Genomic DNA, 11,722 nt, shown 5'->3' on the forward strand with positions numbered 1-11,722 from the left:
TCTCTGGGATGATCAGCTCTTGTGCTATCCTCCGATATCGCAAGATTTATCGGTGCACGGATCTTCCCGCGAGGAAGCTTTTTATCACGGAAGCCCTCTCTCTCAATCTAAGTTTGCAGGAAAGTACAGACTTAATTGTAGCCGGAGTTTCAGGAGGGGCTGCAAGATATTGGTCATAGCAGTTAAATGGATATCACAAGCAGTACAGAACCATGGCTGTCGATAATTTACCGCCACGTAACAAATCTCAGCGATTGATCGATCGAAAGCAGAAGCAGCAGCTCGAGGAAAAGTTCAACCAACAGAATCACAACCACCATGTTAAGACGATTGCCAACCCGCAGATATCCGACATATGTTTGGGTTTGAACGAGCTGACCGATTCCTTACATGCCTTGCCGCAAGATATTATCAGCTATTTCACGTTGCTGAAAGAGATTGAGGCAAAGTGTGTGTACACGGTTCCACACCTTCAGGCATACATCAAGCGATTTTTAACTATGAGAAAGGACCATCCTAAGAGATCGTTGTTGCTGTCTAGAATAAGAGAGTGTATTCGAGAGATCATGCCATGCTTAGAGGAAAAGATGCACGTTGCAACTATTGCTTCTGACCACGTGAGAAAATATGTCAACAAACTCGACCAGGCATATGACATAATCGTCGATAAGGAGATTCCTGAGATTATCAGGATAGGGCCGCTGTGGGAACCGTGTATGAAAGTGAGTGAACCTAAGACAGTGCATCAGCAGCGTAGTGAAAGCAGAAGAGAGGCGTTGGCTGCGAAGAAGGCTCGGAACGGGGGTTCATTTGAAGACGACTACGAGGGAACAGCAGCGGAAGATTCTTCAGGACCAATGAAGAAGCCACAGAGGTCATCGAAAAAGGAGACGAAGACACATAGCTCCACCACGAGTACGGCGAACGTCAACTCGAAAAAGAGGAAGACTGCAGAGGAAGACTACAACTACAACAAGCAAACTGGGACCAACGGCAACGGCGCTCATACTCAAAATGGAACCAGCTCAAATATGAGTGTACATAGTACTGCAAAGAAGAGCAAGAGTTCCAAGGTAAAAAAAGAAACAAAGAGGGAGAACGATCACAGCATCCAGAGTTCCAGGAACGGAAGCTCTTCGGTCAACCACGCCAAAAGTGCCAACGGTGGAACGAATGGCGCTGCGAACAGCCACGGCGGTGGCAATGCCAACAGCACAAACAGCAACATTAGCAGTTCCCGCAGTGCTGGTGGTGGAAGCAGCAAAGCAAGAAGCGGTAACCACTCGGACTCGGGCCACGCTTCCCGAGCCAGAAAAGAATCCCAACACAAGGTCACGACTGCTACCTCGCCGGCTAACTACGAGGGCGAACCAGTGTACTGCTATTGCCAGCAAGTGTCCTACGGAGAGATGGTTGGGTGTGACGGTGCCCATTGTGAGAAAGAATGGTTCCACTTGCCCTGCACCGGGTTGAAAGAGCTACCGAAGGGAGAGTGGTATTGCGACGAGTGCAAGGCCAAGATGGCTGTGTGATGCGTAGTTCCGTGTGTGATGCGTAGTTCCGTGTGTATCGCTAATTGTATATCAGATTTGTATTTCTTGCAATCCACTTTAGACCGACCAGTACACAAGGGAGTCGTCCTTGCAGTGTGCAGCCTCATTTCGCACGTCTACGCTGGGGAAGACAGACTGTGGTCGCCCGAAAAGGAAATTTCTGGTTGAGACTAAGAAAATGAAACGCTCCTGACGAGGAAGTTCCTCAGCAGAAGGACAGTGCTGTGGAACAGACTTGCTACTGCCTGTCAAATATTCTCTGTCATTTTTCTTTGTCTGCCGTTGTCTCTGTTTAGAAGTGTGGTGGTGCAGATCAGTTTGGCTTTGGGGGATAATTACAGTACTTGATTTTGAAGAATAACGACCATGAACAACGACAAATACAACTTCGATGATATCACACCTCTGCCGGTTTCAGATGAGGCTCCTGAGACCAAGGATGTGGTTTTGTGTAAGATCATGTACACGGTGGAGTTTCAGACTGTGTTTTCGTACCTCCGTGCCTTGATGGCGAAAGACGAACTCTCTGAGAGAGCCATGTACGTTGCGTGTTGCGCCATCTCGATCGTGCCAGCCCACTACACCGTCTGGGAGTACAAGTACCGGATTGTGGAGAAGCTTGTCTACGAATGCAAGTACGACGTGGATGAGGAGCTGAAGTGGTGTGCAGACTTGGCACTGAATAATGAGAAAAACTACCAGATCTGGAACTATCGTGAGAGGGTCATTGAATTGAAGATTAAGCACGGCCTGGGTGGTGATAAACTACAGTACGACCTGGACGGTGAGTATGAGGTTGTACGTCAGATGCTAGACAGCGATGAGAAAAACTACCATGTGTGGTCGCACAAACGCTGGATTGTGTCGTATTTTGACCTCTTCCGAAGCGACAGAGAGTTGGCGTACACGCAGGAGCTTATAGATAGAGATGTGAGGAACAACTCTGCGTGGAACTTCCGACATTTGGTGGTGTTTGGCGATGAGTCGCCGCTAGAGAATGGACGGCTAACGAGTGAGGTCGAGTTTGCTAAGCAGTACATCGCCAGCTCGATCACGAATCCTTCGTCGTGGAACTACCTCAAGTTCTTGTACTCTTTTTGCACCAAGGCTCGGGCTTTGGGCGAACCGGAAGCCTGTGCCTGCGTTGCATTGATCAGAACGCTGGCCAGCGAGTACAGCTGCAACGAGAACCTGGATGATGATTTCAGCAAGGTGCTTGAGGAGCAGCGTCTCTCCGTGCCGGCGTTCGAGCTTCTGGGGGATATCTACAGAGACGAGGGCAAGATGGAGCAGATGAGGAAGGTGTATCGCCTCCTTGGTGAGGAGCTCGATCCCGTGAGGAGGAACTATTGGGCCTATAGAACTTCCCTGTGCCAAACGGGGTAAGTAACTTGTATAGATAGATATAAGCCAGCTACAGTTCCCTCCGTTCCATTTCTGGCTTTGCCGCATCTGTCTCCGCTGTGCTTCAGCAGGAGGCCTTGCTGTAGAACACGTAGAGTCTACGATATTGTGAGAAACTTGCTTGCCAACCTGCATAAACTGCCAAACGCTACGCAAAAACCCATTCCACGTGCCCCGCCTGCTGCCTTTATTTTGCACCAAGTAGCACCCCAGCAGCACCGGTCTGTGTCCGGCTAATAACCGCCTTTGACAATGCTGTCGGGGTTCCTCTGCGTGCTTCAGGCCTCCGAATCTGACACTTCGATGGAGTGCATCTGCATGAGAAAAACTCCGTATAGGGCAAAAGGTAAACAAACAAGGACGAACGACCCAGCGGGAAAAAAACAAACGTATAAAGGCGGCGGGGTGCCCCAGACATGTGTGGAACGGTTCATGAAGATGTTGTTGTTGTTGCTGCTTTTGCTGCTGTTGCTGTGTTTACCTTTACATTTTGCTTAGTGCTGCACCCCCTTTGCTTGCTATCCTGACGTGTTTTTTTTTCAGAAATTGAGCAATACCGCAGAGCTGTTGCTACGTTGTTAGGAGAGATACACAGAACACCAGATCATTATCAAGATGTCCACACTTTCAAAGAAAACCAAGGGCCAATTGGTTGAAATCGCACAAGACCTCGATATTGACATCGCCGAATGCAAGGTGAAGAAGGACGTTTACGAGGTGGTAAGAGACTACTTCATCTCCAACTCAGAGAAGTTTGACGAGAACTCGAAGTACTACGAGCTCGCTGTCCTATCCAAGTTCGGGTCGCCTAAGAAGACGGTCTTTATTGAAAGCGAGAACGGTGACGTGAAGGAGGTAGATGTTGCTGAAGACGATGACGACGAAACGGAAGAAGCAGAAGACAACGACGGTGATGCAGATGAAGACGATGATGACGATGAAGATGCTGAGGGCGACGAAGAGGCCGATGATGACGACGAGGACGACGAGGACGATGATGAAGACGACGAGGACTTCGACTTCGAATGCTACACCAGCTTGGTGAAGGCAATTCAGCACGGAACTGTTTCGGAGTATCTTGAACTCAAGAACTACGAGCTCAGAGACTACTTGGGTGACCCATACACCATCAACGAGTTGACGTTCAGCATTGAAACCGCAGTCTTGCTCTACAGATTGATCTCCTTAACCACCCTTGATACCTACTTGCCATCCTCAGTGTTGAAATATCTTCCTGCGTTTGCGCAGACCTTCCCTGTCATCTCTACATCGTCGTTCAACCTCACCAACGCTGCTTCCCTAGTTTTGTGGTTGGTTTCTGCCAAGGCCTTACCATTGATTTTCTCATACTACGTGAACTTCACCTACGACTTCGACAGAGATGCCTTCACTGAGTCACTTGCAAAGTTGTTCTTGGCAATCATTGTTTTTAAGTCAGATTTCACTCTCTCAACTGTTGGAAACGAGATCAAATACGCCTTCCGCGATAACGCATACGAGGCTGTGAAGCATTACGCTTTTGTTGCAACCTTGAAGTTGAAAGATACTTTCCAGAACTGGGTCCTAATCAATGCACTTTTCACCTCAATTCTATCTCTTTATGCAAACTTGGCATTTGTGTAAGTCGCTTAATAACATGAATCGTCTAGAAATGTGTTTCAATGTTTTGATATTTGACCTGTGAATGAAGCAACGACGTCTGGGATGTTTGGGATTATGCTTTGCGATTTTTTTTTCAATATGTTTTATTTCTCCAGCCTCTTTTTTTTCTTTTGACTTTCCAGTGTTGCCACAATTCTGATGTACTAAATGTTCCGGTCACCAGTACCGTTCCTTTAAGTATCTTTTATATTATATGCCAGTGTATTTTATTAGTACTATGTATCCTTCCTTTATAATGAAAATATATAAAACCAATTATATCGAAAAAACCTGCAAACCATTGTCAAGGCCCCCAAGATACTTCTGTAACAACGCCCATATTTTCCCATGGACTTGGTCAATGCTCAACCCATCGACGTACAAGGGAGACCATTCGCTGTTGGTGCTGAAGTTCTCAAAGATGTGTTTGACCTTTTCCTGAAATTCGGCCACCTCGTACCTCTCGTCACCAAACCCGGCTCTGCTTGCATTTTCACTTTGTCTAAACTTCAGGAATATGGTTAGATCAGGCTTTGGCAACCCAATATCAGGGCTCAGACACCACTGGAAGTCCAACCCCTTGGCAGCCGAGTACGCCACGCCAGAATACACGTATCTGTCGAGTATCACCACCGTGCCGTCCTGTAAGTCTTTTTTGATCTCCTCAATAACCTCCCATCTGTTTGCACTGAACAGAAGGTGTGCTGCTTGGTCATTCAAATCAAAAGACTTTTCTGTGAGGTATGTATTGATGAGCTTGCCAATCTGGGTGTCTCTTTTGGGGAACTTCACCAGCTTGTGTGTGATGTTCAACTCTTTTAGTTTGGCCAGTAGACGTTCAGTTTGTGTAGTTTTACCCGTCCGATCAAGCCCTTCTATCGCAATCAAAGCCCCACGCATCTTTATATCGTACAAGTAGATCACTTGGTCACCTGTCTTGGTTTAATTTTGTACGCAACAGAGGTATTACGTGGTTGGAGAACGTGAAGCGGTCTTCTAAACTAGCCAGCGTCTTTGTTTTAACGTGTTTTTGATATCTTCTCATGACAAGGGTTTTGTTGTAAGATATCAAGAAGACAAATGTTTTGCGTGTTTAACCTCTCAATATAGCTTGATTTACGAATAACCTTTATGATGCAATACTTGTTCTTCTAAGACTTCTGAATGCCTTGAACACAGACTGGCTAACCTATTTCTTCATACAATAAAGTTGAAGCTACTGGAATCAGGAGTTGCAGCTAATGAATTTTAGAAAACTCTTGCTTAGCAGTCACGAAAAAAAGATTACGTTAGCAGAAAAGCTTCTACTTAAAGATGGTGGCCGTCTACTTCGCTAAACACCATTGACTGTTCCATCTGAACTACTATTCAGTCTTCGCAATCCACCTGATAGCCAGATGTATGCGCCAATATTATCTGGTATTGCCAGGTCCTCTGTTCACTTCAGCCCCGCTAGCCGATCGGTTTCTCCTCCCCTCGTAAAAGTGCTTTATTGCTGGGATGACTCTGACCGTAGCCGCGGCCCCAGTGCAGCATCAAATTTTCGATCGTGATAGAAGGATAAAAAAATTTTGTTTCCTTCCGTAAGACATGTTCCTGTGTTTCTTTTTCCTTTCGTTTCGACGGCTGCAGTCCCGGCTGGACTGTTGGTTCGGTCTTCTCCCTTGGGTTGTAGCTTCGTTCGTTCTTGGGATCAAAAGAAGACGTATTCTTGAGTTAAACAACCAGCTGTCTGTCTGTTTGTGCCCTTTTTCTTTCTTTTCTCCGGATAATCAAAGCTACACTCAGACAATGTCTCTTGAAGAAGTTGCTCCAGCACACCAGACCTTCGACACCATCTTGGTGTTGGACTTCGGTTCCCAATACTCCCATTTGATCATCAGAAGGTTGAGAGAGTTCAACGTGTACGCTGAGATGTTGCCATGCACTCAAAAGATTGGTGAATTACCTTTCAAGCCTGTTGGTGTGATTCTCTCCGGTGGTCCATACTCCGTTTTTGAAGACGGCGCTCCACACGTCGACCCTGCCGTTTTCGACCTGAATGTTCCAATCCTTGGTATCTGTTACGGTATGCAAGAGTTGGCTTGGATCAACGGTAAGGGTGTCGGCAGAGGTGAAAAGAGGGAATACGGCCCTGCAGTCATCAACGTTGTTGACGACTCCTGTCCTTTGTTCAAAGGTGTCGACAACTCCCAAGTCTGGATGTCCCACAACGACAAGTTGACTGCCTTGCCAACCGGCTATAAGACCGTTGCTGACACGAGCAACTCTCCATATGCCGGTATCGCCAACATTGAAAAGCCAATCTTCGGATTGCAATTTCACCCAGAGGTGACTCATTCCCTGCACGGTAAAGTTTTGTTGAAGAACTTTGCGGTCGAAATCTGCCATGCTAAGCAGAACTGGACCATGAAGAACTTCATCGACACCGAAATCACAAGAATCAGAACATTGGTTGGTCCAACTGCCGAGGTCATTGGTGCTGTTTCCGGTGGTGTCGACTCTACCGTCGGTGCCAAGTTGATGAAGGAAGCTATTGGCGACAGATTCCACGCGATTTTTGTGGACAATGGTTTGATGCGTAAAAACGAAGCAGTTACTGTCAAGAAAACTTTAGATGACGGTTTAGGTATCAATCTGACTGTTGTCGATGCAGCAGAGGAATTTTTGTCCAAGTTGAAGGGAATTACTGACCCTGAGAAGAAGAGAAAGATTATTGGTAACACCTTCATCCACGTTTTCGAAAGAGTTGGTGCCGAGATTAAGCCAAAGGACGGTTCTGAAATTGAATACTTGTTGCAAGGTACCTTGTATCCAGACGTCATTGAATCCATCTCCTTCAAGGGTCCTTCCCAAACCATCAAAACCCACCACAATGTTGGCGGCTTGTTAGAGGACATGAAGCTCAAGTTGATCGAACCTTTGAGAGAATTATTCAAGGACGAGGTCAGAAACTTAGGTAAGATCTTGGGCATCCCAGACGAATTGGTCTGGAGACACCCTTTCCCAGGCCCAGGTATTGGTATCAGAGTCTTAGGTGAAGTTACTCCTGCACAGGTTAAGATTGCTAGAGAAGCCGACTACATTTTTATCGAAGAAATTAGAGCTCACGGTTTGTACAACAACATCTCTCAAGCATTTGCTGCTCTTTTGCCTGTCAAGTCCGTCGGTGTTGTCGGTGATCAAAGAACTTACGAACAAGTTATTGCTTTGAGAGCCATTGAGACCACCGATTTCATGACTGCGGACTGGTATGTCTTTGAAGCTGCCTTCTTAAAGAAGGTTTCTTCCAGAATTGTTAACGAAGTTGATGGTGTTGCCAGAGTTACATATGATATCACTTCCAAGCCTCCAGCTACCGTTGAATGGGAGTAGATTAGTAGCTATACATACTTTTATATATGTACATATAGAGGGCTTTACCAGTTTTGTAACTTTTGGTTACCAATATTTTCTAGACATAAAATTATAGTATAACAAAATACTTCTTGTACAGGACCGGCCTCCTCTAGAATATTCTTTTCATAAACGTTTTCGAAGCACAAAGGAACTCACCAAGTCCCCATCATGACTTATAGTACATAGGAAGGTTTCATTCTTTTTTAATGACTCGTATATAGGATTACAAATGAGCGGCCTTCCACGCAAATCATTAATTTTATACCAATCTTTCATGATAAACTCACGTTGATCCTCATCATCGAGGGTTTTATATACGGCTTCCTTGACACTCCAAGATACCGATAGTATTCGAGCACATTCTTCAGTTTCATTCATAGATAGAAACTTGTTGAACTTCGGTAGTTCATGTTTGGCATTCAATACTCGTTCACTAAATCGCTTTGTCTTGAAAACTGTGAGGGGACCGTTACGCTTCAATATGTTTAGAAATCGGCTCATTTTGTGGATATCTGTTCCTATGGAAATAATTTCCGACATTGTATCTGTGTATAAACTGCTAATGCTATCAGTTTATTTTATTAATTTAGAATTGGAAACCTAATAAAACAAGAGCTCTAACATTCATTCCCATTTCCGAAAAGTAAAAAACAACCGAGCTGGTATATTGTTTTTTCGTTAGTTGCGCCATGCTTAATGTCAATGAGTTTGACGTAAATGTTCCCTTATATGGAAATTATTCATATACTATGCTGGAGGTTATTTACTAGTACAGGGAAGGTACTTGGTTATGAATAGAATCTCTTTTGAAGCCATCGGCGAGTCGTCCATTTTTATTTCTCGGACCTCAACAATCATCCTTTTATACTTGGTACTACGGTCTGTTTTACCTGAGTCAAACAAGTTACCGATAATCATCTGCTCTTTCCTATTCACCACGGTGTTGAGCCAGACCAATATGCTGCAATCATTAAAGAAAAAAATATACAGATATGCACATGAAATTAATGAAGTGAAAGAGTTGAAACTGGATAGAAGTAGGAATGAATTAGTGAGTTCTGTATATGATATAAACTCCTATCTGCAAAATGCATACAAATGGAATAACAGAAGGCGAGTTCTATTTAGACAGATGTCCCCTTTACAACAGAAAATTGCAAGCTGCATAGACTATCCTAAAAAACTCAATTTAGTGGATAATCATTTTGACAAGAATAATGAAATATTATCAACCATTGTGTCAAACGCGATTAAAAAGTATGAGATCAAAGACTTTGAGTTGAAACTTGTTGAGGAACAAGCTACCGCTAGCAAGAGAAATAACTATTTCAGAGTTGTTGAAGGTTTGTGTCATTATGCCCGTGACTGGCCTGTAACCCCGTCCGAAGAAGTCACTCCGTTATTGGAATATATCAAACAACAGTGCAAAGATTTAGACAATGACAAAACAGTGGCAATAGTCCCAGGATCAGGGTTAGGCAAAGTTTCTCATACTCTGGCTCAGTTGAATTTTTCATCAGTTCATGCAGTTGAATTTTCCTGGTTGATGGTTCTCATGAACGAGTTCTTGTACTTAAAGCAGGAGAACATAAAAAAGTTAAACATTTATCCTTACCTGCACACTTATTCTAACCACTTGACGGTAGATGATCAGCTAAGGCCCGTCGAGATCTCTCATTCAATTGCCAAACCATCAAACTTGGCAATTCATAATGCAGATTTCACAAAATTCAAAATTCAAGAACATTTAAGACCCACAGAAAGTCCAGAAAATCTTCTTTTTGTTACGTGCTTTTTCCTTGATACTGCTGAAAATTTGATAGAATACCTTCAAGCCATAAACAGAATTTCCTCGAGCTTCAAAGGTACCAAAAAATGGATCAATTTGGGTCCTTTAAAATATGGTACGGCTGCTAAGATTGAAGTTTCCGATATGGAATTGAGAACTTTAGTCAAAGGAATGGGCTGGGATTTTGCAGACGAACCAGATCCGAAGTTATTGGGATATTTAACTGACAAAAAAGGATTATGGCAAGGATATTATAACGTCACCATGTGGTCAGCTGTAAAAAAATAAAAGTTTTCAAAAATTGTTGAACTCACTAGTTGAGCTCCGTTTATATATTGAATGATGTGCCCTATTTTTATTAGAAAACTTTTTCAGTAGTTCAGTCAACTATATAAATTATATAAATAGACTAAAGAGATTACTCCACAATTCGTTCCTTACTTGAACTCAGCACTTGAATTTATCTGAAGCTTTTTATCGCTGCCGGCACTGATGATGCCGACTTCCTTTTCCCAGTTAACAGCAAACACTTTGCTCTTTGCTTCTTCTGATTGTCTAGTAATAGTGTACATTGCCTTGTTTGCCCTGATATCCCAGATTTTGGCAGTACCATCGTGGGATCCCGATATAAGCATGTATTCATTATCAGTTGTAGCCAATGAAACCACAAAATTTGTATGTCCTATAAGTTGACTGTTAGTGACTTTTGCAGCTCTTGGGTCATGCAAATTGATATGTCTTGCTGATGATCCAGTTGCAAGAAGATTCATACTCTTTAAAGCAACTAACGATAACAATGAATAGTTCGTTTGCTTTGTGTCGACACAACGTGCTGTCACCAAATCCCATGTTTTGATAGTATGATCTTGAGAAACAGAGTAAGCAACGGATGGATCATTTTCATCAAATAAAACTCCTTCGACAGGTGCACGGTGTGATTCGAGGATTGATAATGGCGCTTTCCTTCTAATTGAAGAATCCTTGATAGCAAGCTTTAATCTTTTTCTTGAGGCAGAGGACAATCTTTCTGATGCATCTATTGGATCAGATGTATTCATTTCTTTGGGATTAGTTGACCAAAGGGCAAGGGAATTATCGTAAGATCCGGAAATTATTCTATTGGTTTTCAAACTTAGGTCTAAACTTGAAACTGCGCTTTTGTGGTAATCTAGTAATGCAAATGTGTGACCTGCTTGCGTATCTTTTCCAATGTCTTCGTCACTCACAACTCCAGCTCTCCATAATCTGATAGATCTATCCATACCCGCAGTGATAAACTTCGTGGGACTTATGAATTTAACCGCCTTAACCGGTTGTGAGTGTCCTGTAAGCTGGGTTTCAACTTTACCCGAAGAGTTATAAATTCTAACGATACCATCGTATGAACCAGTCAATATTTTTGGCGCTGTGACAATACTGGTTTTATCTGATCCTGGAAGTTCCATAGAACTTATAGAATCAATGGAAGAAATCCAATCGTCGTTATTGAAACTGGATAAAAACTTTGGGGGTAAGACTGCCCTGGTATATTCAAGGGTTAGAAATGCTTCTGTTGATAACCCGTTCTTGACTAAATAGTCCTGTATATCAGTCTTTAGGATAGTACCATCAATCAAGAATTCAAAAGGCACAGGAGTTTCAGTTTCTAGTAAATGGTTAACAATCTCAGATAAACCGAACCTTTTCAAGGATACTGGAATATATATAGGGTTCTGCGAGCAATGGAGTGATTCATCTTCATCTCGGGTGAAAAACTTCACCTTCACTTGGTCCTTAATATTATCTTGTGTTTCTACCATGTCGTTTGTTGATTCAACGACTACTGTTGTTTTTCCTTTCTTTTATCAATGATTCAAGTCGGGGTAATATTTAAGGTGAAGATTTTGAAATAGTCTTAAAATTTTTTTTCTCATAATTTTTCAGGCGGTGAACCGTT

At 43.3% G+C, this 11,722-nt stretch overlaps 9 protein-coding genes across 9 annotated transcripts; 5 read left to right on the top strand and 4 right to left on the bottom strand.

Moving 5' to 3' along the window:
- Positions 1–164: 164 nt before the first annotated feature.
- On the top strand, positions 165–1,626 carry PICMEDRAFT_15785 (hypothetical protein). The gene has a single exon (XM_019160966.1). The coding sequence runs from the start codon at positions 213–215 to the stop codon at positions 1,530–1,532; it is 1,320 nt and encodes a 439-aa protein (XP_019019025.1). The 5' UTR covers positions 165–212; the 3' UTR covers positions 1,533–1,626.
- A 293-nt stretch (positions 1,627–1,919) lies between these two features.
- PICMEDRAFT_31702 (hypothetical protein) lies at positions 1,920–2,939 on the top strand (the record flags this gene model as incomplete). Its single annotated transcript, XM_019162713.1, has 1 exon — positions 1,920–2,939. One exon carries the CDS (start codon positions 1,920–1,922, stop codon positions 2,937–2,939), a length of 1,020 nt encoding a protein of 339 aa, XP_019019026.1.
- Positions 2,940–3,042: 103 nt separating this feature from the next.
- PICMEDRAFT_121151 (hypothetical protein) lies at positions 3,043–3,474 on the bottom strand. Its single transcript, XM_019159883.1, has one exon. The coding sequence runs from the start codon at positions 3,373–3,375 to the stop codon at positions 3,145–3,147; it is 231 nt and encodes a 76-aa protein (XP_019019027.1). The 5' UTR covers positions 3,376–3,474; the 3' UTR covers positions 3,043–3,144.
- On the top strand, positions 3,475–4,727 carry PICMEDRAFT_121188 (hypothetical protein). Its single transcript, XM_019159885.1, has 2 exons — positions 3,475–3,872; positions 3,921–4,727. Exons 1-2 carry the CDS (start codon positions 3,573–3,575, stop codon positions 4,578–4,580), a joined length of 960 nt encoding a protein of 319 aa, XP_019019028.1. The 5' UTR covers positions 3,475–3,572; the 3' UTR covers positions 4,581–4,727.
- Positions 4,728–4,874: 147 nt separating this feature from the next.
- On the bottom strand, positions 4,875–5,498 carry PICMEDRAFT_71925 (hypothetical protein; the record flags this gene model as incomplete). The annotated part of the gene is made up of 1 exon (XM_019164049.1): positions 4,875–5,498. The coding sequence occupies one exon, from the start codon at positions 5,496–5,498 to the stop codon at positions 4,875–4,877; it is 624 nt and encodes a 207-aa protein (XP_019019029.1).
- A 728-nt stretch (positions 5,499–6,226) lies between these two features.
- Positions 6,227–8,066, top strand: PICMEDRAFT_15788 (hypothetical protein). The gene has a single exon (XM_019160968.1). It carries the CDS (start codon positions 6,390–6,392, stop codon positions 7,971–7,973), a length of 1,584 nt encoding a protein of 527 aa, XP_019019030.1. The 5' UTR covers positions 6,227–6,389; the 3' UTR covers positions 7,974–8,066.
- Positions 8,047–8,662, bottom strand: PICMEDRAFT_121179 (hypothetical protein). Its single transcript, XM_019159884.1, has one exon. The coding sequence runs from the start codon at positions 8,535–8,537 to the stop codon at positions 8,121–8,123; it is 417 nt and encodes a 138-aa protein (XP_019019031.1). The 5' UTR covers positions 8,538–8,662; the 3' UTR covers positions 8,047–8,120.
- A 365-nt stretch (positions 8,663–9,027) lies between these two features.
- Positions 9,028–10,068, top strand: PICMEDRAFT_24370 (hypothetical protein; the record flags this gene model as incomplete). Its single annotated transcript, XM_019162348.1, has 1 exon — positions 9,028–10,068. A coding segment is annotated over one exon (1,041 nt), but the record flags the coding sequence as incomplete, so codon positions are not given.
- A 41-nt stretch (positions 10,069–10,109) lies between these two features.
- Positions 10,110–11,618, bottom strand: PICMEDRAFT_15790 (hypothetical protein). Its single transcript, XM_019160969.1, has one exon. It carries the CDS (start codon positions 11,583–11,585, stop codon positions 10,224–10,226), a length of 1,362 nt encoding a protein of 453 aa, XP_019019033.1. The 5' UTR covers positions 11,586–11,618; the 3' UTR covers positions 10,110–10,223.
- Positions 11,619–11,722: the final 104 nt, after the last annotated feature.

Source organism: Pichia membranifaciens (assembly GCF_001661235.1).
Source record: "Pichia membranifaciens NRRL Y-2026 unplaced genomic scaffold PICMEscaffold_2, whole genome shotgun sequence".
NCBI lineage: Eukaryota > Fungi > Ascomycota > Pichiomycetes > Pichiales > Pichiaceae > Pichia > Pichia membranifaciens.

Excerpts from the sequence above, each read along its gene's own strand:
- PICMEDRAFT_15785 (XM_019160966.1), top strand. The coding sequence starts at position 213 with ATGGCTGTCGATAATTTACCGCCACGTAACAAATCTCAGCGATTGATC.
- PICMEDRAFT_121151 (XM_019159883.1), bottom strand. The coding sequence starts at position 3,375 with ATGTCTGGGGCACCCCGCCGCCTTTATACGTTTGTTTTTTTCCCGCTG.
- PICMEDRAFT_121188 (XM_019159885.1), top strand. The coding sequence starts at position 3,573 with ATGTCCACACTTTCAAAGAAAACCAAGGGCCAATTGGTTGAAATCGCA. Across the intron at positions 3,873-3,920 it reads CAGAAGACAACGACGGTGAT|GCCGATGATGACGACGAGGA; the intron begins GCAGATGAAGAC and ends GGCGACGAAGAG.
- PICMEDRAFT_15788 (XM_019160968.1), top strand. The coding sequence starts at position 6,390 with ATGTCTCTTGAAGAAGTTGCTCCAGCACACCAGACCTTCGACACCATC.
- PICMEDRAFT_121179 (XM_019159884.1), bottom strand. The coding sequence starts at position 8,537 with ATGTCGGAAATTATTTCCATAGGAACAGATATCCACAAAATGAGCCGA.
- PICMEDRAFT_15790 (XM_019160969.1), bottom strand. The coding sequence starts at position 11,585 with ATGGTAGAAACACAAGATAATATTAAGGACCAAGTGAAGGTGAAGTTT.